Below are 24,806 nucleotides of genomic sequence, written 5' to 3' on the forward strand. Positions count from 1 at the left end.
AATGCAAAAACATGTCAGTACTCACCCATAAAGGGTAAAATTTGTATGAATGTCCATGACTTCAACTGATCCTTTAATTGTGCTACTCAGAGAACGCTTTCTTTGTTTGGTAGCCAAGTTTGAGCAAAGACTATTCACAAATAAGCTCATAGTGGCCAGAATTTTGAGGTGTGCTTTGAGTGGTCATCTTAAAATGCTGCAATCCTTCAAATGGAGTAACGTTCCTTAAAAATGTGACATAGTAACGCAAAAATAACATTTTTTACCAGAAAAGCAGTGTAAGCAGTAGGTCGTGTAATTTAGTTAACTGTTTTCTCGTGAATGTATCTGTTATGGGGATTTTAGAGGCATTTGAAATCCTAATTATTATTTTTAAATCCAGCAATGTCATGTTGCTATTTAAATGTGTTAAAAATGTGGGGAGGGGTAAAGCGATATACACAAAATGTATTCGGTCTCTAGAGCTCAGATTTCCACCTACTGTCAATTTCCGTGTTTATTTTAAGGTGTCACTTCTTAAATTTTACATTTGTCACAAGAATATATATATAAAAAAATATAGCAATATCTGATGCACCTTCAACTTTTATTTATTATACCATCTCCTGCAGTGGAACAGTAGCCTAAGCATCTCCGGGGATGTGCCTGAACAGAAGAGCACTACAAGCATGAAATGAACACGACAAGAGGCTACAAGGCTGCATGCACAGAACAAGTATATTGTCTCTTCTAAATTGAGTGCTGTACAAACTCTCCAGCTACCACACATGAAAGGTTTGTTAATTCTGTCCAGGTAGTATGCGCACACACACACACACGCATTTTGGTGTGTATCGCACAGGAGCAATGAAAAGAGTCCATTGAAAAGGCACAATCCAATCATCTGCAACAGTCACCAAGCACAACACAGGCTGAAATCATCTGTGATTTAAACTATGTCCCGTGTTCCCCATCCACCAGAGTGGATGGATGGTCTAGCTGCATTTTCAGTTCCAAATAACATTTACTGTCTGAAGTGACGGCACATAGTGTGCGCGCGTGTGAAGAAATGTTTCCGGTTGTCCTGGGTCAGAAAAGCAGTCCTAAAGCATGTGTTTAGGGAGACAGTTGTTTATTTCACACTAAAACAAAATGCACCTGACATCCATCGCATCCCTCTGTTCATTGTCTTATCCATTGCTCCCCCCCATGCTGTTACTGTTTTGCTCAGCTTCATCATAGTTAAAAACACATTACATATACAGCATAATAATGTTTTGTTTTTTTTCCATACGTTTCCAAATTGAGTAGTAGCAATAGCCGTAATGTTTTATCAGGCTTGGATGTGCGTGTGAAAAAAGCACAAGACACCTTAAAAGCATTCACTAAAACTTTGCAGCAGCATTTTAAAAGAAGGTGTAAGAAATGAGCGCACAACTGCAATTTTCCAGTGGTGTGTGCAATTGTATCCATTGCTGAACAGTCAACAATCCATTGCTGAACAGCCCTGATGTCATCCTTTCTTCCATAGGAAGGTCAAAGCGCGTGCCCCCACACAAACCGTTTGGGGTAGTCGATCAGATAAAACGTACCCGTATCCCACTGAGCGGCAAACGTTTGCGAGTGGATAGTGATATTTCTTCGGCACGGTTCGTTCAAGGTTGTCAGATGTGACCTTGAGTGAACCGTGACGAGGGCGCGTATTCGCTACCACTTGCAAACGTACGACCCTCCGTTTGATACCTACTTAAGCTATGCTTGTTAAAACTTGATGTGGTGGCAGTACAAATTAAAACGGAAACAAAATACTGTACAAACAAACAAAATGTTCTCAGAATAAGTCACTAAGGAGCTCTCTATTTAAGTACACTGGTAATTGTGAGCTATTTGCCGTGTCCGGTGTGGTGGTGATGCTTTGCTGACATGAGTACAGAGAAGAAGAGACAACTGTACAAAATGATCTGTTACCTACTGAGTGATGATTATGTCCCCTCAGTGTCTGTGTCAGTGTCTAGCACTGGCTCACTCGCAGCTTCCTCCATGGCCTCACTCTGTACAATGTCTACGTCCTGAGGAGACCCGGCCTGGTCCTGCTCGGCTTTACTTTCAGGAAGCGCAGACTCAGTGGGCTCGGGAGAGGCATCCGGCGTGGGCTCAAACGCCGTGCTTTTGTCCATCTCAGCTCCATTGAGCCACTGGGCTTTAGGGGAAGGGGTTTTCTCTTTTGAGACGTCTTCAGTCTCCACCTGTGGGCATAGCTGCGCCTCCAGAGAGTGTGTCGACTCTACAGGGGGGCTGACAGCTTGCATGACGCCTAAAGGAGATTCTCGGCTCGGAGTGTCTGAGGACCTGGTGGCCTGGGGACAGGCCTTGTCCGAGTCTTGGGGTGGTGATTTGGGGAGTAGAGTGGTCTCTGGCTGGGGCGATGATCGGGCCTCAGTGAGTGAACTGGGCAATGGGGTCTGAGCCTTGTTGTCAGGTTGGGTTGAGGGCAGGGATTGGGATTGGGGAGTCTGAGGCAAAGGGCTATGGGATTCAGCTGCTGGGCTGGCTTTTCTGACCTCTGGTGACTGGACAGGAACCGGCAGCTGATGCTGACCTAACAGAGGCACTTTGGCCTGAGCTTGAGACAGCAGGGGGGACTGGAATCGGGACTGAATGGGGTTGTTCAATCTGAGAGGGGTAAGAAGTTTCCCTTGGTTTAGATTCAGATTGGGGATGAGAGGGGGCGTAGGAAGAAGAGGTGTTGGGAGAGGGAGAACAGGTGTCCAATTGCCGCGTTCCCGCTCTCGGTCATTATTGCGGTCTTTGTCGTGCTCTCGGGGAAGGTCTCGCCCTCGCTCCCGGTCTCTATCCCGCTCGCGGTTTTGACGATTTCCATTCATTTCCCTCCGGAAGTCAAAATCTCTCTCATCGCTGTCTCTTTGTCTGTCCCATTGCGATCTTCGCTCATCTAGGTCACTTTCGAAACCGGCTGGACCGCCACCGCTGCGGTTCCAAGGCTGTGTCCCGGCAACGTTTTTGGGAGCTGTATTAGCGGGACGGTTGTCAAAGCGATTCGGGAAGTTCTGCACCGGGTTGGGGCGATCCATGCCGTCTCGTTCATCGAAGTCCCCCCTCGACTGGTTCCAGTGATTCTCGGGGGTAAACCCGGCAAGAGCCTGCAGACGGCCAAGCAGACTGCCTCTGGCTGGCTGAGTCCCTGGTGTTTGCAGCAAAGGGGGCCTGCCTCCTCCCCCTCCCCCGCCAAGGGGCGCCCGATGCTCTGGTGGAGGTGTTCTCAGCAGACCTGTACTCTGCTTCTCCACTGGGGGGAAGCGGTAGTCCTGGTCTTTGCCTTCATCAGCCCCCGAAGAAGACTCCTCTGTTTTGGATACATCATTGGCCTGGGGAGGGGGCCTGTGAAATGGGTCCATTTGAGAAAATGGAGGCCTGACATGGGCTTGTGCCTGAAGGGGGCTCTCAAGAAGGCCACCAGCCTGTTGGCCAGGTCCCTGGAGGAGGAGAGGAAAGCGAGCCCCGGCCCCAGGCGGAAGGAGGTTAGGACGCGCGTCGAGTTGCAACATTCCAGGCATTCTTTGTCCCGCCATTCCCGCCTGGTGAAGTGGGTGGGCTGAGGGGTGCATGCCAAGGAGGCCCATTCCACTGCGAACTGCATTATGCATGCCTAGGAAAAGATAAAACATACAGTATGTTAATGTTACCTTCTACACTAGTCAACTCATCCATCATACATGTTAATGGTGCGCCACCTGGAAGAGAAAGCTCCGGTGTCCCATCCAAACCCTTGGCAGAAGGCGCCATTTTGTCACCCGAGTGCTGCTGACTTTGAACTCCAACCGCGTTAAATACATTAGCTCCAGAGATAGCGGAGGACATGAAGCCACCAGGCATAGAGCTGGTTGTTGCGATCATAGAGCTGAACGGAGATTCCTTCGCCGTCTCCTGGCTGGTTGCCACAGGGGGCGGCACTAGAGCTACAGCGGGGTCACAAAGAAATCACTCTAAATGACATGTCACATGAGTCAAAAGGTTACCACGTAAATAACACTTACAAGTTGGTGCTGAGGCCATGGCTGCAGTCTGTGCTGCTGGCATATAACCTGTATAACAGAATATAACATAAGTAATCTTAAAGTACAGTGTTCCCATGGTTCATCATTTATGGGGTAGATTATTTTAGGAGTTAGTTAGTTAGTTAGTTAGTTAGTTAGTTAGTTAGTTAGTTAGTTAGTTAGTTAGTTAGTTAGTTAGTTAGTTAGTTGGTTGGTTGGTTTGTTTATTGTTTAGCACATAACCTTATATCAATAACTGTGCAAGGAGGGAGACGAAGCCTAGGGGTTGTAAAGAGCTCCACTCCTTCTAACCCCCAATTCCAACCCTTAATGCTGAGTGCCAAGCAGGGAGGCAATGGGTCCCATTTTTACAGTCTTTGGTATGACCCGGCCGGGGTTTGAATCCACAACCTTCCAGTCTCAGGGGGGACACTCTAACCACTAGGCCACTGAGCTGGTTCTTACAGTACACAGAGTTGTGTGCTTTCAGTGAAGTACGGTAAGTTTGTAAAAAAACAATTACCTGGGGGTGGTTGCGAGGCATTGAAGGTGGGCCTTAGGAAAGGTGGGGGCGGCCCATAACCTGGCGGGGGGATGCTCATATTGACAGGGAAGTTAGGAGGCACCAAGCCTACTGGACCAGGGACGGCCTGGGCCACTGGTAGCTGAGTAAGAGATAACAAACAGCAGGTTGAAAATAACTACTTTAGTTGTAATACCACCAAAACTTTCAATTTCATTGAGTGTAATTGTTTCCAATTTAAGAGCTCGTCTGGCTTCTGTAACCAATGTGGACTGTAAGAGAATTATAGAATAAATGAATGCTCCCACAGAGAGGATCTCATCATATTAACAACCATCAAACAAGTTTCTTACCTGCACCGGCATCATGGGTACTGGCTGGTTGTAGCTTTCACTCTGGCTGTTCGATGCTTTCGTCTCGGTGCTTAGTGGTTGGATTATACCATCCTTGGTTGCCTCTGAACTCTTACCTGTGTCCCACTCTGAAGAAACAGACAAAGCTTGTTTTTTAAACTAAATTATTCCTGCGTGTTGGATTCTTGCTCGCAGCGCTAATACAGGTATATTATTATTATTATTGGTATATTAACAATTAACGTTTCAAAGTTAAGACTAGCCTTACTAGAAGCAATTTCTTCAGCTATGTAAGAATCCAATCAGTTACCACCCCGCATACTGTATGATCTTTTGTTTTTGAAATTGCTTCTTTTATTCTATTATGTTGTGTGGATAATTGATTAGACCCATGTCTGAGCCCATCGATTATTTTTGCTGAATACAAAATCAAATTTTACCTTCATTGACAGTCTCCTGATCAATGATTCCTCCTTCGGCAAAGTCATCCAAGTCATCCACCTTAACTTTCTCCCAAGGTATGTAGGTGACTCCAAGGTCCACATCCCAAAACTGCTTGTATTCTTGTCTGACTCCTTTGTTTAGGGCCCAAGCAATCTGCATTTAAAAAGCATAACGGTGGCGGGGAGAGAACAAAGTATTGTTCAAAGACACAATCTATAAAAGACATCAAGCCGTCCAAGGTTCCGCTGCTAGAGGTCAATGTAGAATTAAATTACAAAGAAACTATGGGGAAAATGACATTGCATTCAATCAAATTACAGCAGAGCGGCAGCAAAGTGTACCTTGATGATCTTGGAACCAATTTTGCAGGAACCTGTGCTGAGCTTTTGGCGTGCACGGTAGGCGTCTTGTCTGTGGACCATACAGATGTAGGCGCAGCCTCTTGGAGGGATCATCTAGAAAGGTCATAAGAGATACAAAATAAGACAAACTTTATCCAGTCAATAACCAACACATAATACACTTCTTGGAAATGTGAATGGGTGAGGGTCACATGATAGAAGACACAATCATACTGCAGGGTAGACCTCTTACATTTATTGACTCTATTTGGCCAAACTCTTCAAACAGGTTTGTGAGGTCTTGTTGAGAAGCCTTTTTGTCCACTTGGCCAACCCAAAGAGTTGTGCTACACACTAGATAAAGGGTACAAATAGGACAAAAATGTATTGACCTTAACTGATCAGATCATTCAAACATATAAGATGAATGCAGTTTAATTACCACTTAGAGTCTTGGATCGTATCGGAGGCAGTCCTTTCTTCTGCCGCTCCTTTTCCCGTTCTCGGGCACGTCTTTCGCTTGAGTACGAACGTGACGTCTTTCTCTTACGATCTCTGGAGCGTGATCGTGACCGCTTACGATGCTTACGCTTCCGAGAGCCAGAGCGGGACCTGGACCTTCTCCTTTTGGGAGACCTGGAGAGACAAAACAACGCGCGCTATAAGAACGTTTCCAATGACTGTATGTTTTCCGTTTAGGATTTTTTGCAACACATGCCCGTGTTGTAAGATTAAAAACTTAAAAAAAAATGTTTTGACTGACCGAGAACGTGACCTCGAGCGTGTCCTGGAGCGGGTTGTGACAGTTTTTGTGTCTTCTGCCTCAAAGTTATCCTCTTCCATTCCATCAGGGCCCTCATCAAGGTCCATGTCCTGAGGATCAATTCAAAACATATATACATATAAGTAAATAAAAATAATTATATAAATAAATATAAATAATAAAGAATCAAAATAAATAATATAAGTAAATATATTTGCTGTGCTGTACACCTCACAGCGCGGTTAAGTGCCCAGCACAGTGGCTAAGGAGTCACCCAAATGTGGCAGAAATGAGTGGGAAACGATCCGTACAAAATCAAAATATGTATTTCAAACTTCCAAACAGGCTCACCACCTGGCCTTTAGTTACCTGTTGCTGGTTGTCTATGGTGTCATCCATCTTAATTTCTGGCTCGGGTAGCTGCGGCTGACAGCTCGTCTGAGCAGTTGCAACCGAGTTCTCTTGTCCATATAGAGTGTCTTGCCCGTCAATGCTCATTGCCTGCAAAAATAAATGATCAGTGTGTGACAAAACATCAGTCAATTATAACAGCACCCCCTAGTATTGGTTGTGCGTGTAACTACCTTTTGCTGGTGCTCCAGCAGTTGCTTCTGAAACTGCTCCAGGTTCTGCTGCTGTAGCTGCTCAGCAAGTTGGTGGAAGAGTGAGCTGTTCATGGGCTCCGACACCATTGGCCTGCAAAGTGGTTAACAGATTGGATTAGGCCAGTGCTTCTCAAATAGTGGGGCGCGCCCCCCTTGGGGGGCGCGGTGCTATTCCTGGGGGGGCGCGTGTGACCCTGGGGAACAGGCTTTTTTTTTGGCAGTACTAGAATAAAGTGTAATTGCGAATCTTCACAGCAGGGGGCAGTGGCGCTCTCATTGTTACTTCTGTGACGTTTGCGACAGTGCAACATTTTACGACTTACAAGACAAATTAGGATAGTCACGGTGGGGAAGGGGGGGCGCGAATAGTTTTCTTCTTGCTAGGGGGGGGCGTAACAGAAAATAATTGAGAAGCACTGGATTAGGCACATCCAAGGGTCGTCGGGAAAAATCAATCTTGTCGATGAAACATCATGAACCCACAGTTGAGAGGAGGCCGCTTCCTTCTTAGCTTCTTCAACACGCTCAGCCTCATTTCCAAAGTCAAACTGCCCCAAGAGTTTCTGGGGGAAAAAAGCATTAGATTTGTCTAATTAAACGTCGTTAGAGAGAAATAAATGTAATCATTAAGTACTATAGTATATAGCTTTATCGATTAAAACAGAGGGGTATATTTTTTGTCATTTGAAAATCTTAAAACTCAATCCCGGTAATATTTTTTTTCTGATAGGTCTTTTCTTGCATTTGTGCTCACGTCCGGTTAAGCAAGGCAAAAATGCTTGAGGTTTTTTTTTTTTTGTCAGCTCAAATATGCTTACGTTGTGTTTAAAAAATGTTAGTATGCTTAAATGTGTTGTAAATGTGCGGGAGGGATTATTTAAGCCTCAAACAAAAGAGACATTACATGTTATCTTTAGAGCAGATTTTCATCTATTGTGGGTGGGCGTGGAATTTAACTCTGAGAATGAAAAGGGGGGGGGGGGCACTAGCGCTATAAGTACCTTGTTAAAAGAGGAGACCCTCTGCTCGAGGGGATTGAGGCTGTTGGCAGTAGCGGCTGCAGTGAGTTGAGCGGTGAGAGCTTGCAGCTGCACAACCAGACCAGCATCCAAGGCTTGGAGCAATGAAGGCTGAGGCTTTTGCTGCTGCATTTGCAGGCTCTGTACGAGCTGTTGAAGCTGGTGACAGAAAAAAAAAACATTTCAGGTACCCTGAAGAATAGGCAGAAAATACTTTCTAGCAAAACTTTAAAGATAGCATTCTTTCTAAACTTTCATTTTTAAGAAGAGACCCTCAAATGCATTATTTTCTCTAACCTGCTGGCCCTGAGGAGTTTGTAAAATTTGCGCCACAGCTGCCACGGTGTCTGTGTTGGTAATCTGCGAAGCCCAGTCAGGAAGACCCTGAACAATGTTGGCGGGTGTGGCTGGTGTTGCTGGTGTGCCTTGAAGCAAAGAAATAAACAAGTGAGTAAAATAAAAGCAATGGACATTATTTAAAAGAATGGACTCCATGCAGGTTTTCCGACTCACCAGGTGTGGTGTTATTGACGGGGGCAGCGCTGCCTGGCATGACCGGAGTAACGCTCGGAGGAGGAATCCCGGCAGCCATGTCCAACAATGGCTGGATGATGTCACTCTTGAAGACAGCATTCTTTTGCCACAAGTTCAGGACCCGCACTATCTTACTCTGAAATATGATAGGAAGATCTGAATAAAAATACTAACAAATCACATCAAAAATAAAAAGCAAAGAAGTACGTAAGGGCAAACATTAAAACCTTGTCATCTGAGGGACAACGGTAGAGGTGCTGGAATGTGGCGATGATATTCTTGCTGAAGCGTGGTGCAAACACATCCTTCTCCGTGCCGAACTGGTGGCGCGACTGCCTCACAATCGAGTCGATAACATACAACCCTGGGACCTTGTATTCTGGTTTGCACTGGAACGGCAACAACCAAATTTAATGCAGGGAAACATGGACGTCAGTTTACATTTTAGGAAGGTTGGTTGTCGTTAGAATGTGTCGGTGTGGTTAGAAATATTCTTCTTAGTCGCATATCTGATGTAAGTAGATGATACATTTTGTTAATTATATAGTTTTACTATTTTACAGGTAATTACAACTCACCTTTTGTATGAACTTCTCTACACTCTGCACAACATGCTTGTAGAACTGAAAAGAGGGGAAAATGTGTTAAAGGCAATATTAATTAAAAAAAGAAAAAGGATTATAGTTTAACAGTGGGCTAATCAAAAGGGAAAAAAATCAATGAGACCACACAGGATTCACAACAATTGTCCTGCTCCAAAGATTCAGACGATCTAGCTGCAATTTGTTGAAATCTTCAGAATTTACTGTGTAATATGTCCTTTCAAAGTGTTGGCCTCAATGTACTTGTAGGAGCCGAGCAACTTTGATGCCGGAGGAAAGACATTTATATTACTTAGGGCACAAAATGGTTTCTATGTGTGCTCAGCAACATCATTTTCTTGTGATGTTTTGTTTTCAGTCATGTTTATCTAAATAGAGTTTTTGTTGACTGGCATGCAGGCGAACTAATTGGGAAAATTAATTATCTTGATAATAAACCTCTGTGAAGCCTGCCTCTTTGTGGTTGCAGTCTTCTCCAGACAAACTGTTGCAGTTACATTTGCAGCCAACAATGTGTTTTTGTTTTCAAACAAATAACTGCTTATTGGATGTCTCTAAACGATTATAATGACCAGTTAACTAATGGTGTGAGGCGTTATGAAAATTATGATTTGAGGAGCGGCATTTGTATTTGGAAACCTTTTATGCAAATCATATCAATATCAAGTGGAGCTGGGGCGACAGGTTGAATGTTTGTAGAACTTGTCCCACATCATTCACCAGAATAAAACAAGAACGAGAAGAGTTTGTAACTATGATGTAGCAACAAGACTACGTAACCATTTGCTTAGCTGCTTTTTCTAATTGAACGACTACTCATTCCTTGCTTACATTTTCTTGTTCGACTATTGTTTTTCAACACAGTCATAGTTATTGCAATTAATATCAAGCTACCTAAAGAAACAGATATGACTGGATAGAAGCAATACCCACTATGATGAAAAAATATAACCAAGACATTTAAAAATATAATTTCCACTTTATGCTTCTAGGTTAAGGGAAAATAGTACACATAACTCCATATTTGCTCTTCAGGATCTCTGACCATAGCAGAAAATATATATAAATAAATGAAATAAATACAAAAATACATTATTAAATAAATATGTTTGTGAATCATTTTTTCTTCCCTGTTTGCATTTTCAAAAGTGTGTCATGATACCAACATTTTGAGCAATTCTATACCTGCTGGTATTAAAACGATTGCCGTCAGTAACAAGCAGTAGAATGATAGCTGGCACAAAACAAATGGATTTAAATATGTACTGATTTAAAAAAATACTGCTCGTTTGCTGTCACAATGTACCCTACACAAATCCGAAACATTTCTTCGCTATTGAGTGTGCTAGCGCATGCGCAGTGATACTGACTGGCAGAATAACATCCGGTTGTTCCCAAAGATGATCTTTTTTCTGAAATAATTTTACGTTTACGGTCTTAAGTAGGAGTCAAAATTTGGGTGCGTATTATACATGGGTACAGGCTTTTTTCCAGCATCAACATGCCATTTGTAGGGTGCGTATTATACATGGGGGCGCATTATACATGGAAAAAAACGGTATTTTTTTTCTTCCTGGGACCGGGATCATCGGTCGAGACCAGCGTAACTCTACGGCGGCTTCCTGCTTATCCGGCCAGTGATGACCGGGTCCCTCGCCTTGGCCTTGCAGCCGCAACCCCTGTGGGGAGTCCGCTCCCTCGTGCTCGTCGGAACCAACGACTTTCGCCATGCTAGCCCCGTGGTGACCATCTGCACGTGCACCCGACTGGGTGCCCAGGACGCTGCTCACACGTTTGCCTGCTTTGTGATGTTTTTCACCGATTCACGACCACGGTCCATTGGGCGCCGTTGAACTGGACTGCCCCTACACCTGTCTATGGACCCCGTGGAGGCTATTTTGTGTGTTTTGGGGTGTTCTCTTGTATTGAGGGGTGCTGGTTGGCCGCTGTTACTTTTTTTCCTTTGTCTTTTAGCTTTGTTTTGCTTTGATTGGCTTTTATCTTGAGCACTTTCTGCCTTTCTTTGTGGCGCCGCTGTGTGGCAGCCTTATGAGAGCCTATTGGGTTGCGCTCATGCCATCTGTGTGTCTTTTGTATACCCACTCTGCGGTATGAATACGGCTGGGGCCTGAATTTCCCCCCCCCCTGGGGATCAATAAATATTCAATCAATCAAATCAATCAATTTTTCTTCCAAACTGTACCTGTTTTGCAAATTACATTTTATTGCATTGAGATTTGTCGATTTGAGTTCAATTAATAATTCAGCCCAAGTGAAAATAGTTTCAGAAAAAAAAGTTGATTAAACAAGATTATACAGGGACCATACAACAAATACAGACTCCAATACAAAATACACCTAAACTTGTGAAAACCAGCTGCCATAAGCTACTATTTTACTCGAAATAACCACCTTCTAAACAACTCAAAAACATCAGTCAAGACAAGTCAAAGATATTTGTATAGCCCTTAATCATAAGAGTGTTAAAGGAAAAGTGTATATGAATCTGAAAATGTGGTGATCCACTCATCCTGATAGTCAAGATTAGATGACTAGTTAGTTAGTTGTCACTACTACATTGATGACTAAAGTTAGCAGTTGACGTCGTCAGGGCTCGACACTAACTCTTGCACTGGTGCCAACAACCTTTTTAGTTGGTCACACCGCACAGGATTTGCTGGCACCCTTTTTTTCGGGAAGTATAGTATGACCATGTTTGCTGATATAGTTATCTCATTTGGCATTGTTTCATATGATGTAAAGATTAACACTATATATTAACGCAATATTTCGCTGTTATAAGAATTGTGTTTGCAACAAGTGACGGCTGACAATACAGATAAATTGTTTTTATACGCTGTAAATTGAAGAAAAAGACAAAACAAGAAAAAATACCACAGCAAAAACTGAAAACATCACTAAAAGGCAGTGAAGTAATAGCTGCAAATTGTACAACTTCAAAATAATTTGACTTGTATTACAAAATACTGTAAAGATAGTCAATTGCAACGCTTTTGATCGCATTCCCACAGCAGCAAAAAAAGTTGCCACGGGAGAAGGAAACCGCAGCACGAGTGAATGATGACAACATATGTAAACAAACCACTTATCGAGTCCATTTTTCCTGAGCAAAGGATAAGAGTTATGAAAGTGAAGAGAGATAAGTGATTACTGTGACAGGCCTAACTATGGTACTGCTTCTTTGTCTTTACATTGTAAACTTCTTGTGCATAACAAATAATGTTAGATTAGCTTAAAACTTTTGCCATTGGGCCAAAAGCTTCTAAATTAAAACAACAAAATTAAAACAAAAAAACGTCAGCGGTTGTTTGTATCATGCCTGTTTGACGTTGATTGACAGGTCAAACTAGTCAATGGCAATTATCGGACACAAACGCACATGCACACAGGTTGCAAGATGAGGCAACATCACAAATAATAGCCAATCAAAACGCACAAAAGCTTAGGGTTCCAACTAATGATTATTTGAACTGTTAATTAATCTGTTGAATATTTTGCTCATTAATCAATAGATGAGATTAAAAGGGTATTACTTTCATCCCTTTACTCAAAAACAGTTTCTCAAATTGGCAATGCATAAAATGTTCAAACGTGCATTAATTATGATTTTGTTTCAGGTTTGGTCTATAACATCCAAGAGAAATCTGCAAAAATGTTAATTGTTGTCCAGAATTAAAGCAATGTCCAAATAATTGCAATATCTTATTTTGAAAAACCACTTGATGATGTCAGCCATTATGATGAGCACAATGGCAAAAATATTAATATTTTTTTCTTTTATTTGCCCTATATTGCACCAGAGTCCTGGGTTTTGAGATGCACACAATAATAGATCTCAAAATAATTAATTTCCTATGTAGCTTTGCCAAGGGACAATCCCTTATTTGTTAAATAGTTTTCATTGCATAAAAAAAAGAGTCATGTTTACATTCATTCATCTATCCATCTTCCAAACTGCTTATCCTAATGAATGTCGCGGGCATGCCAGAGTCTATGAAAGTTGTCTTAGAGCAGTAAAAGGCGTACCAGTCAAACAGAAACATGTTTACGTGAACATTTTCAATGAAAGGAAGCAGAAGAATGAATATGAAACTTTCTGACCCTTTTCAGGCAAAAAATAAATTATACATTTCCTCATTTAAACACTGCATTCAGAAATACTTTCATTATAATTTTTACACTTTCACACTATTAGGGCGAAAAGATTAAATTAACACCATGATATGAATTTCAGGCCATATTGCTAAGCCCTCCGGCTGATAGCAGCAGTCGACCCTAGTCAAAGATTTCATCAGTTTTAATTGTATGACGACATTTTCCGTCAGGTGTGTACAAGTTATTGCCCATTGTGAATGGTGAACTAAAGACTGATTTCAAGAAAATCGCAAATCGAATCGAAAAACTTTTTTTTTTCTTGTTATTGTTCAGCACCACCTGGAAGGGCGACGCGAGCCACTGGGCGCATTTAAGTAGCCTTGCAAGCCTTTGCGCAAGTGTGTCTGGAAAGACAATTTCACAAATGCAAATTAACCGCACACGGCAGCATAAATATTTATTTTAAAAGATGTTATTTCCCCCCCGACATCACATTTGCTCTTTTCTTCTACCTGTTGCTCCGCCTCATTTATGTGCATGATGAGAAGGTTATTGGATTTGCAGGCAGACATTTTAGTAATGGAGGTGGCATACATATCTATTTACCCAGCGATAGATGTTTAAATACTTTTAGCTGCCGCTGTAAAACACAATGTCGATATTGCAAGATGTGTCTCAAATAATCAAGCGATGGCAATCTTAAAATCCATAACCATCCATAATTGCGTTCGAAAGCCAAAGCGAGCTGATCAATCTTGGACCACGTGTGCCATGTAACAGGCAACGTGTAGCAGCTTGTGAATGAATATTTGTTTCATTGATTGTAGTCAAACTTTATTGTTCATCAATAAGACGCAAATATTAAGTAAACACTGATCGCACTCGTATTATGCGCAAAAGAGCATTTACACAGTAGGACATTTCAAACTTGGGCAGAAAAGTAGTAACCATAGTTAATAATCACAAAACAACCAACCAATACACATGTAATGTTCAAAAAATATTCTGAATAATAAAATTAAATTCGAAAAGGTACATGGCTCACCTAAGCATACTTGTAAATAAAATATATTTGATATTTGTTTTGTTTTAAAGGTGTAATAAATATTGAGACTGTGTAATAAATAATGAGACTGTAATTGGTTAAAGCCGCTACGTATTAGGTAAAAATAACATTGTCAAACATAAGCCATTTGGCAAATTATTTTTAATTATGTTTATGTTTAAAGGGTTGGGGGTTGTTCGGCTGGCCAATTACTCGGTCTGGCCCTGAAAATAATCACAAATAGCAAAACAATGCGGGCTTTCGAACAATCCATAAAATCTGACACACAGGAAAAATGCTGGAGGTGTTTTTCTTTGCCTTTTACTTAATGCTTAAATGCTGGGTGATTTTTTTGCCCGTTTACTTAATTATAATCAATTGTTCATCAAGGACGGTTAATAATTTATCTTGTGCTCTGTGAAGTGCTTTGTTGTAAAAGCGCTACATAAATAAAGTAATTTGTGTTACAATTCATTTTCAACTCACTGGGCCTTGATCCTTTATTTCTTTATGAAGTTCTCCCAGTACTCGTGGTTAGGATAATATGAACAAATAGTCACTTTAATCTTCTGACCCTGTAACGTTAGTACGAGGAAGGATTTGAATTTTTTTTTTTCTTTCAAGCTTCAACAACAAATATATTTGTAGTATACAAAAATCGGTTATCGGCATCGGTTTGCGAAAACAGATGTAGTTTCTGTGGGGAAAAAAAAAGACTGTTCATTGCTGTCAACTATATATTGTATTTATTTATGAATCTAGATAATAAGTTCAGCGTTTAAGAAGTGCAGTTCACTTGTTTACATACATCATAACGCATCATGAGTTGGATGTTTAAATAGTAGAGCCACAAATGTGTTTGCATTGTTATAATCTGCTCTTTAGTTCCTTAAATTTCTTAATGATATACAGAATAGTATATACATCCTTTTTTATGCCACACTTTTGTGGCAGAATTATGTTGTCATGGTGAATGCTTACAGACTACACGTCAAAGTATTTAATAAGTTTAAACCTGTAATGCAATAGGGTTCGAATCTTTCATATAAATGAATGCTTAATTTCCCCATAATCTATCATATATATGATGTGTCACTATAGATAAGACGTATTAATGGCTTGTTTGTAATCAAATTATAAAGGCCCTTAAAAAAAGAATCTAATATTACATTGCAGTCACAACTTTTAGGGATAATGAAACTTTTCAGGAGAGGGTAGTTGACAAGGGTTGCAAAGAGAAGATGTCCGAAAGCCACAGATATTACAGTGCGGTTACACTGTTTAACTACGCAGTTTAATTTCATTTGATGTGTCATCTCGTCTGCACGCATTTCCTCGATATAAACTCAGCCCTGATGTACACAAAATAATCAAGGTCCTACACCACTGTGTCTAGCCCAGTGTTTCCCAACCTTTTTTCATTCACGGCACACCTTTTCATTGGAAAAAAAAATCTCGCAGCACACCGCCAACAAAAATCTGTTAAACTCCGATATTAAAATCAGTTATATTACAACGAAAGACGTAAAGTCCTATTCCAACATATGTATGGAGAGTCGAATAATTCAAAAATTAATTCGAAATATTCCTTTTTCTAAATAAAAGTGACAGTTTTAGGTTTTAGACGGTGTAAGAAATAAACTATTACGTGTCAAACTCAAGGCCCGCGGGCCACATCCGGCCCGGCAGGCAATTATATCCGGCCCGCGAGATCATTTTATATTACTGTTACTAATGGCCCGACGATATGAAGCGATGATAACACAATAAACTACAGATCCCATAATGCAGTGCTTTCGCTGCCTTGCCGAGCGTTTTTCCGCGGCAATCAGGTCAAGTGCTTGTTGCTGCAAGTTATTGCGAAGCTAGCCCCTCATGATGCCGAGGAGAAAAGTTGATTCTGAAAACAGAGCCTTTAAAAACCGATGGGAGGTTGAGTATATGTTTACTGACGGGTGAGCCCGTTTGTCTCATTTGTGACGCTAATGTGGCTGTATTGAAAGAGTTTCATCTAAGACGGCACTGTGAAACAAAACATCTGGAGAACCAAAGTCCTGAAGATGGATCATGTAATGAGCACTGTAACGCAAACCGTAAACTTTATCCGAAGTAGAGGTTTAAATCACCGGCAATTTCAGTCCTTTATGCGGAGTATAGATTCAGAGTTTGCCGACATTCCTTATCATACAGAGGTGCGTTGGCTAAGTCGGGGGGAAGTTCTCAACAGAGTTTTTGAGCTCAGCAACGAAATCTGTCAGTTCATGGACAGTAAAGGCAAAGACGCCACCGTTTTGCGGGATGAAAAGTGGAAATGTGAGTTGGCGTTTCTAGCTGACATAACCGCACATCTCACTGATGAGCACCTTCAGTCCATCCTGAGAGTCTCCACAACACGGGACCTCACACCAAACATAAACCAACTTGTTGCCAAAAAAAGATGCCAATCATCCGGCTCTGATAAAATGGCATAAGAGCAAAGAAAACTGAATGTTTTGATTCATTATTTGTTATTGCTGAAAAGCACAAATTGTTTTTATATTTCCAGGTTTTGTTTTGTTTTGCATGTTCATATTTCTATCTCGTATAATTTTGACAGGAGATATTTTTATGGAGACTAAAATCATTTGGGATATTTAAAATTTAGGTTTTTCATTTAAAATGACATAAAAGCAAAGAAAATCAAACGTTTTGATTTATTATTTTAATGTTTACTTGAAGTACAAGCACTGTCACCATTTTAATTTATTTTTTCAGGCGGTTTTTTTTGCAGCATGTTCCAATTTCTAACTTGTATAATTTTAACTGGATATATTTTTATGGAGATCAAGATAGTTTAAGTTATTTAAAGTTTAAGTTTATTTATTCCAGAATAACATTTCTGTCCGTTTGTATTTATATTTATATTAAAGGTTTTAGTGTGTTCAATAAATGTTTGTTCTGTTCGGCCCGCGACCTGAAGTGTGTTTTGAATTTTGGCCCCCTGTGCAATTGAGTTTGACACCCCTGGATGTATGTGAAAAATAACCTCCGGTTGAACTGCATGCTCTGATTTCCATTGGACCACAAACGCACCACAACCGTCATAGTGTCTGTCACTGTTAGCAAAAGCACACAGCAACACACACATAAACTGAATATGTGCCGATGCAATCCAATCCAACCGACACAATATTTATTCTCAAGATTCTCCGATTCTCCACGCATGCACGATTAGCAAGTGGCTGACCAGGCCTTGCGCGAACTGACCAGTGGTTTGGCGATCCTGTTTACAATGCGCTCCGTAATTAATATTGGACAATCCCACGGCACAGCTGAACGTCTCTCACGGCACACCAGTGTGTGCTGAGTACAGTGTCAGCATTTTTTCTCTTCAAAAACTTCTCCATCACTGTCACTATCGACTCGCTGTCAATGCTACCTGCATGGGCATCCCACATACCTGCCGCTGCATCCATGCGTCACCAATTCTCTCGTCTGCAAGCACGGGGCAAATCGCTACCTGCTGCTGCCACCTTCTGATATGGAAGATATGATTACTCTGCCGGGCGCTACACCGCACAAATTGGAGAATTTCCCACGGCACCTCTGACAATATTTTGAAAAACACTGGTCTAGCCATCCTAAATTCACTAACACTGGCCCAATTTACTGTACAGCTGAGATTTTTGTTTTCGCATGTTGGGTTATGTCCTTCCACAAATAATGGTGTGAGCAAAATGTACAATGTCAAATGCTAAATATTCAGTTATATATTTTTACAATGAAAAAAAAGCCAAAACAGGCAAAGAACTGTAACTAAGTAATATTGTCTTAAAATCCTACGTAACAGTATTAAGAGGGTAAATAGGAAATAATTTTTGAAACATAGAAGGTATATCACAATTCAGGGGTCGCAATACGTGTGTGCCCCCATACTTGGCCTTCAAGGCGAAATGTATCCCAATATTTTACATTCCTTTCCTTTTTTTCTGAAAATGGTCCTGTGTCTAGTTTTAGTATTTTATATTGCATGTTCTTCAAATGTTTGTAGTGCTTCCAGTTTAGTACCAGCGCAGGAGCAGCTTTGAAAGATGTGCTTTATCAATGAATCTGCAATATCAATTATGCCTTCATATCAATGGTTGTACTGTAAAGAGGCCCGCAGCAGTACATTCCCATATTGTATTTTTTAGCACAGCCCTAGTTATAGTGGTTAGTTTATACTGAGTCCCCGCATGTGCAGCGCACGTTACAGAGAAATTGACGAAATATTCCAAGTACACTGGCTAGAAGATTTTCATACTGTTTAGCCACGTTGGCTAAGAGGTTTCGCGACCCAGATTACATTACGCCTGTACAATATTTTGTCAAAATAACATTTGGTGTTTAACTGAAAATACAATTGTATGAAGTAGGTTAAGAATGAAACACTTAAGTCATTATTTTAATGTACAGTGGACCTAAAGAACGCAAAGCTCAATCGAGGACAAGTGAAGGATATTGACTGTCCTTTCATATTTTTTTCTAAATGAATTACTGATGAATAAGGAAATCTTAGTCAGGTATTGCATGTAAGTATCCATCCATTGCCCAAAAGCAACACCAAATGAGTTTTTATTTATGCATGAAAGCGCATTGTGTCACCTGTCATGTCACTGTGACAATAAACCAGCCAAATAAAAAGTCTTCCAAAAACATCAAACTCGGATCATCATCTGCTTTATCTCTTGACTGATGAATGAAGTTCTTCAAACCAATCAAAAAGCTGACTAAGGTCAACACAATATGTCTGGCAACAAAAATATTAACTTGAGCCATCTAAAAGCAGTTGCAAAATTCAAACAAGGCTCCATTTTAGACAAAGCAACCACTTAGCAAGCACTGGAGCGCAAAATTCAACTGAAACTAAGTGGAAAGGAAATTATGATAAATGGATAATTGGGATCAAACCATCTTAGGTACAAAATTGAGTCATACTGGATCACTGATCACATGACAACACTGCCACACTATTCCAAGACTTCAATCACTACACCTTCATCCATAACAATTAGGTTTAAAGCAAATACTAACAGAAGTCACATGCCGCAATAATGATTTGAATGCACTTGCAGCATTTGATCTTAACTAATTAATTCAGTGTGCAATGAATGCAGCGCACTAACTCTATGAACACCATGATGTATTATTGTGTTCAAAACAGTATGGAGTTACTAGAAATGTGTGCATGTCCACAAAGCAACCTCCATTTTGGAAAACAAATAATATTCTCACTTTGCGCACAATGCATTCCCAACAGTGTTCTTAGTTAAGAGTCTTTACACCAAAGAAATGCTTCAGCAGCCAGGCCAGACATACAAAGTCTCCCAAGCACCACTATTGAGCACTGCCTGGACAAGTATGGAACCAACTGAGGCATCTTTCCTTGTGAAACAACCCATACTCCTACCTAAGCTGGTTAGGGATTCTCTTATCTCTTTGTAACTCTCTCCACCCCATCCTCCAGTGCTTTGGGGGAGCTGGGAGAGCTGCTGAGGGAAGGGGAAACGAGTGTTATTCATCAGGCACAGTAGTTCTTTAAGAACAAACAAGGTAGAAAACATTTGATGAGAATATCATGTAAAAAAAAAAAGCCCGCGTGTTGTCCTGTACTTTTTGGTGTAATGGATGGATGGCTTACACTGCAACTGCCTCTATTAATCAATATATTAATAAACATTCGTAACTTATACTGTAGGCTAATAAGTACGGCTATGTAAGTGGACCACATAAGTTTGTCAAAACAAAAATGTTTCCGTTGAGACAATAAAAACGCCTGGAATTCGCAACGCCCAGTACCATGTTTGGTCACTTGCGTGTTTATCACACAGACAGCTAATCGATGTGATCGGAATCGGTATAGGCCCATCTGACCAAACCACGTCAACTGCAGCAGTTTCACCAGCTCGCACAAACGACCCCCCCCCCCTCCCTTTTGCGATGCCATCCTTATCGAAATTTTATCACGTTGCTATTGTTAGTGAACGAGGTCCATTGACACAAATAAAGATTGGAAGCGTGCAAAAAAAAAAATGGGAACAGAAATATGTCTGCTGTTAATTGTATTCCAGAGCAGCATGCCTGTGAAAAAGGCACTCTCATTACAACGATCATCTTCCCTAAGAATTTATTTGGAGCATTTCGGGAGTTTCATCATCAGGGTGTTATGGGTGAAACGGTTCAGAATCATTTTTGTACCTCGATTTTACAAAAAAATGTCTAAAAGATTTTTTTTTCTCCTTTGGGTACCCTATTATTTGAGATGCAGGTCAGGATGACAGCCCAGAAATGCTATGCATGACGGTAACATGCCGCCAATGTGCGGAGAAGGCCAACTTCAAAATAAAATCTTCCCAAATACATTAATGCACAGACATCAATGCTTTGGTACGCTTTAAGATTTGCTGCTATGCACAGTTTAAATCTAGGGAAAAAAAGTTTGTTGTCCAAAAACAAAAACCAACAGGTTGCTCATGTTCTCTTGTGTATTCGTAATTGTTCTTTAACCAACCCCCCAATTTTTTCTTTTAACTTTATCTGAATGCTCGATTACTTGAGAGAATTTTAAATAGTATAGCGGAATACCAGAATGTTCACTATCATATAAGTTTGACACCTCATTTGTAGGCTATGTTTACTTATGTGGGGTTTATTTCCCAATTTTGTTGTTTACCTAATTAAGTGATTCTATTCTATTTATATTAAGCTAAAAAAAAAAAAGAAAAAAAAAAAGAAAGCCAAATAATAAAGACAGAGGTGATGAGCAATTTTAATTTGGGCATCGCCACTATCTGCTGGGCACCAGTGCTTTCTCTGAGGCAAGCCCATAAATAAGAATTAGGACCTGGTGTGAACACCATTTACAATCTTTATTCCAAATTCCTCACCTAACTTCTCATACTTACTTTAATGGCCTTGATGCCTGACTTGGTGATTTGGGTCATCTTGGCCTTCGAGATGGGTGGCTTATACTCATTCAACGAGTATAACTGCAAAAATCACAGAAGACATACAATGAGAATCAAATTTCATTCATGTCAAAGAAATCCCTCTTAGTCTTCTAATTGTATCAACAAGAAAATGAAACAACAAAGAACAAGAATCAACCTTTATTTATGTCGAAAAAAATGACATCTTCTGTTTCGGTCTCTTTGTGTGTTGTGACATGTGGAGAGATTGACAATAAAGCTGACTTTGACTTTGACTTTGAAGAAGTGATTTGTTCACACCACTGTTTTCCTCGTTTCATTGTGTTTCCGTTATTCACTGTATATCACAAAAGATGGCAAAGAACACAAATATTGTTTTTTTCCCCACAACTTAAAACTTCTTTGAAAGAGCAATCACAGACAATTGACAGATTTCCGGACTCCATAGTTAACAATCCAACCTCATAACCTGGTCGAGGAAAGTGCCTCTTTATAGTTGTCTATGGTTCTGCCAAATCTGATGATGGTCAATCTGCAGAATATTATTTTGGACCCACCAATCTCTTGATGTAACCTGCCATGATGGCTCATATTTTCCGTCGCTTCCAACATGTGAAAGCACTATATAAATAAAGATGTATTGTATTAATTTTATGAATTGTAGCAAGTAAAATGCATTATAACTATGATATAGTAAATCCTATGTCGTTCGCAAGGTGTGGACCTTCACAACTCCTAATTTGTTATTTTCTAATGACGTTTGATTACCAAATTAAATCACCATACATCTGACGAATGTCTTTCTATTTGTATTCTACCCGTTTTAAGTTTTTTGTACATTTGTGTCAAGTCATAAAAAAATGCTGCATTGGACGAGGTGTGAATGTACACCGATCACGTCCAGGTTTACAGTGTTCCATCATAACCATTAAAAGTGATAAATGGCGGAAATGCTTTATTTATTTGATTACTGCTGGATGCAAAACATTAACTGGCAGAGCAACAAGCCTAAAAGTGCCGCGATCGTTTTTGTCAATGTCAGTGATGCTAACGCTCCAAGTTATCGTGCAACTCAGACGGGTTAGCTAACTTGTAGCGTGCTAACGATAGCAGCAGGCAGTGCAGCTCCCTTTCTCGTTTTACACTGCAGATAGTTGTAATTACAATGTAATCACGTCGAACTTTAACCAAGCACCTACACTGACTATGACTGGACGAGTGCTTCACTAAAAATAAACAACGCAACTACATGTTTGTGCAGTTATGCGGCCTTGCGACAGTCCCGCTAACGTTAGTTTACGTTAGCTTTAGCTAACTAGCTTTAACGTCGCCGCTAATAAGAAGGGGATACTGGATTTTTCGTCATGTTTACATGATCTACTGCACGGATTTGCAACAAACCTCGTTGTTGAAGGCTTTCACGGCCTCCATGGTGGCGTGTTCGTGTTCGGGCTCTCAGCGACTATCTACTCAATAATAGGTTGGAGACATGCATGCTCGGTGTCTGGCGAGATGGAGGAGATTGCCAATATGGCGCACAAGCATAGGAGGACAACGACAGTACACACGACCACGACCCCCAGCGTCGATTTCGGGGAGTTACAAGTTGCGCTTTCATGTTTTTGCAGGGATCATTCAAAACAATGTAGAAAATGCTTTAGTCGTGTTTTATTGGCCTGAATACAAAAAAAGCTCGACATCGTTGAGCTTCATAATATACACTGGAATACGTCACGCATCCAGTTTAGGAGCCTCAACAGCTGACTTTGGGTTGAACCAAGGTTGGGGTTGTCATTATTTTTGATTACAACTTGGACTTGGATCTGTTTTACTGTTTTGAGAGTGGCAATTGCGGTGATGAACAAGTTTTATTTTTGTTTGTTTGTTTTTTTCCAATCAGAGATTCAAGTAAAAATTTCTAGATGTTTTTTTTTACACTGATTCTGAAATTTACTTTTTTTTTTCTTCTAGCACATCAGGTTGTCATTATTATATAGTAATAATATACATGATAAGTAATATTGATGAATTGAGGTTCAGCAAAAAGTGGATTTTTTTCTGAAACGTTAAACGACAACAGTCAAATCCATGTTGCACAATATTTTATAGGTTAAACAAAATATGAAACTCTCTCTAAAACCTGATTAGCTAGAAAATAAGGAACAATATTTTTAAAATCAGCGGCAAAAATACATCTAGGGACACATTAATCCATCTCGGTTAAAATTTGCTATTCACCGGTGTCCTTCATAACAGGGTAGAAGTTCCCCAGTGACAGTGTTTCATGGAGATTAAAATACTGAATTCACATTTTTGTGTTTGGTTTAATTTACAGCAGTTAAAATGAGCCATTTTACTTACAGGCATTTTAAATGAGAATGTAAAACAAAATGTTCTGCTTTACATCATCGAAAAGAAATTCAAACAAATGTGAAAATTTGTGATTTATGATAACTACTCAGCTCTTGCAGACTGAAGTTCAGTAGAGATCCTTCTCAAGTTTGTTCAAAAGGTGTAACAGGCATTGGAGGTGCATGGCACCCATACGAAACTGAAAGCAGTGAATGACATACATGATATCCAATACTGACGCCATCTAAATAGCTCACACCTACAACAAAACAAAAACAAGTGTTTCCATGTAGAGAGCAATGCGACATACTCCATCTTTCACAAACGGCAAACAAATAAAAGGAATACCCTGCAAAAGATGCTAATCTTACAAATGGTAAAAGTAATACTAGGATGCATTTCACATTGTAATGTGACCCGCTAGTTAGAAAATGGCTGTACAGATTCTATATAGAAGTAAAAAATAAAAAGTTTTCATTGAAGATCGTAAAAGTCCACAGTAGTACCACTTTAAAATTTAACAGCAGTGTGTATGTACAGGTGTGTGTAAGAAAAGTCAGTAGCGGGACACAGGGGAGTCTTTACAAACTGGACTCAGCCACAGGAGCAGCAATGGCCATTGCGCCATCTTGAGAGGCCTCTGACTCCACATGTTGGTCGTTTGGGACATGGATCTCTTGCACCAAAGGCCCGTTGGCTTCCTTCCATTCTCTGAACCTGACCGAAGTCAGCTCAGTGTCTGACAGCACCTGCTCTAGTGCCTGTAGGTCTGCCTGTTTTGACTGGGATGTAAAAGAAAAACCACTTAAAAATCTGCAACTAAGGACAGTGAACCACAATTTATCAAAGCAACACTGTATAGGGGAAAAAAAGAAACCTTTAAGGTGCTGGTCAGTGTCCTGACGAGATGCAGTTTGTCATTGACAGTTTGGTTTTTGCAACGTTTCACGAAGGATGCCCTGAATTCCCGTTTGGTGGATGGTTTGCGGTCTCCTATAGGCGACAGGCTGGCCTCCTTCAGGTGGATATACAGTTTCTCCATCTCATCGGCGGTGTTGCCGTAATCACCTGCAGCAACATTAGTCCCACGACATCATGATTAGTATAATCACAGACTACTTGTTAAGT

At 40.6% G+C, this 24,806-nt stretch overlaps 3 protein-coding genes across 7 annotated transcripts in view; all 3 read right to left on the reverse strand.

Annotated features, from left to right (window-relative positions):
* Positions 1 to 1,998, reverse strand: part of tiam2a (TIAM Rac1 associated GEF 2a) — a 72,552-nt gene extending 70,554 nt beyond the window's left edge. Inside the window, exon 1 of the mRNA XM_061301590.1 lies at positions 1,948 to 1,998. The gene's annotated coding sequence lies outside the window, so the exon portion shown is untranslated. The remainder of the gene's footprint in view (positions 1 to 1,947) is intronic.
* Positions 568 to 22,887, reverse strand: scaf8 (SR-related CTD-associated factor 8). 2 transcript variants are annotated; one of them, XM_061301601.1, is made up of 21 exons: positions 22,728 to 22,786; positions 21,303 to 21,386; positions 19,808 to 19,889; positions 9,195 to 9,239; positions 8,844 to 9,005; positions 8,596 to 8,752; positions 8,380 to 8,507; positions 8,065 to 8,241; positions 7,547 to 7,626; positions 7,043 to 7,154; positions 6,828 to 6,959; positions 6,459 to 6,568; positions 6,138 to 6,331; positions 5,949 to 6,049; positions 5,696 to 5,809; positions 5,351 to 5,507; positions 4,911 to 5,038; positions 4,558 to 4,699; positions 4,035 to 4,082; positions 3,732 to 3,956; positions 568 to 3,646 (listed from the first exon to the last, which is right to left on the reverse strand). In XM_061301601.1, the coding sequence occupies exons 6-21, from the start codon at positions 8,672 to 8,674 to the stop codon at positions 1,962 to 1,964; spliced, it is 3,612 nt and encodes a 1,203-aa protein (XP_061157585.1). In that variant the 5' UTR covers positions 8,675 to 8,752; positions 8,844 to 9,005; positions 9,195 to 9,239; positions 19,808 to 19,889; positions 21,303 to 21,386; positions 22,728 to 22,786; the 3' UTR covers positions 568 to 1,961. The 2 variants fall into 2 exon arrangements, with proteins under 2 accessions (XP_061157585.1, XP_061157584.1); XM_061301600.1 differs by lacking the exon at positions 19,808 to 19,889 and having other exon boundaries at positions 22,728 to 22,887.
* Positions 22,888 to 23,630: 743 nt separating this feature from the next.
* The window catches only part of LOC133169416 (connector enhancer of kinase suppressor of ras 3-like), a 33,178-nt gene continuing 32,002 nt past the window's right edge, over positions 23,631 to 24,806 (reverse strand). For all 4 annotated transcript variants that reach the window (XM_061301604.1, XM_061301603.1, XM_061301607.1 and 1 more), the window contains 2 exons: positions 24,556 to 24,746; positions 23,631 to 24,460 (listed from right to left, as the gene is read on the reverse strand). In XM_061301604.1, the coding sequence (XP_061157588.1) occupies positions 24,260 to 24,460; positions 24,556 to 24,746 (392 nt within the window). In that variant the 3' untranslated portion in view covers positions 23,631 to 24,259. The remainder of the gene's footprint in view (positions 24,461 to 24,555; positions 24,747 to 24,806) is intronic.

This window comes from Syngnathus typhle, linkage group LG16 (genome assembly GCF_033458585.1).
Source record: "Syngnathus typhle isolate RoL2023-S1 ecotype Sweden linkage group LG16, RoL_Styp_1.0, whole genome shotgun sequence".
Classification (NCBI taxonomy): domain Eukaryota; kingdom Metazoa; phylum Chordata; class Actinopteri; order Syngnathiformes; family Syngnathidae; genus Syngnathus; species Syngnathus typhle.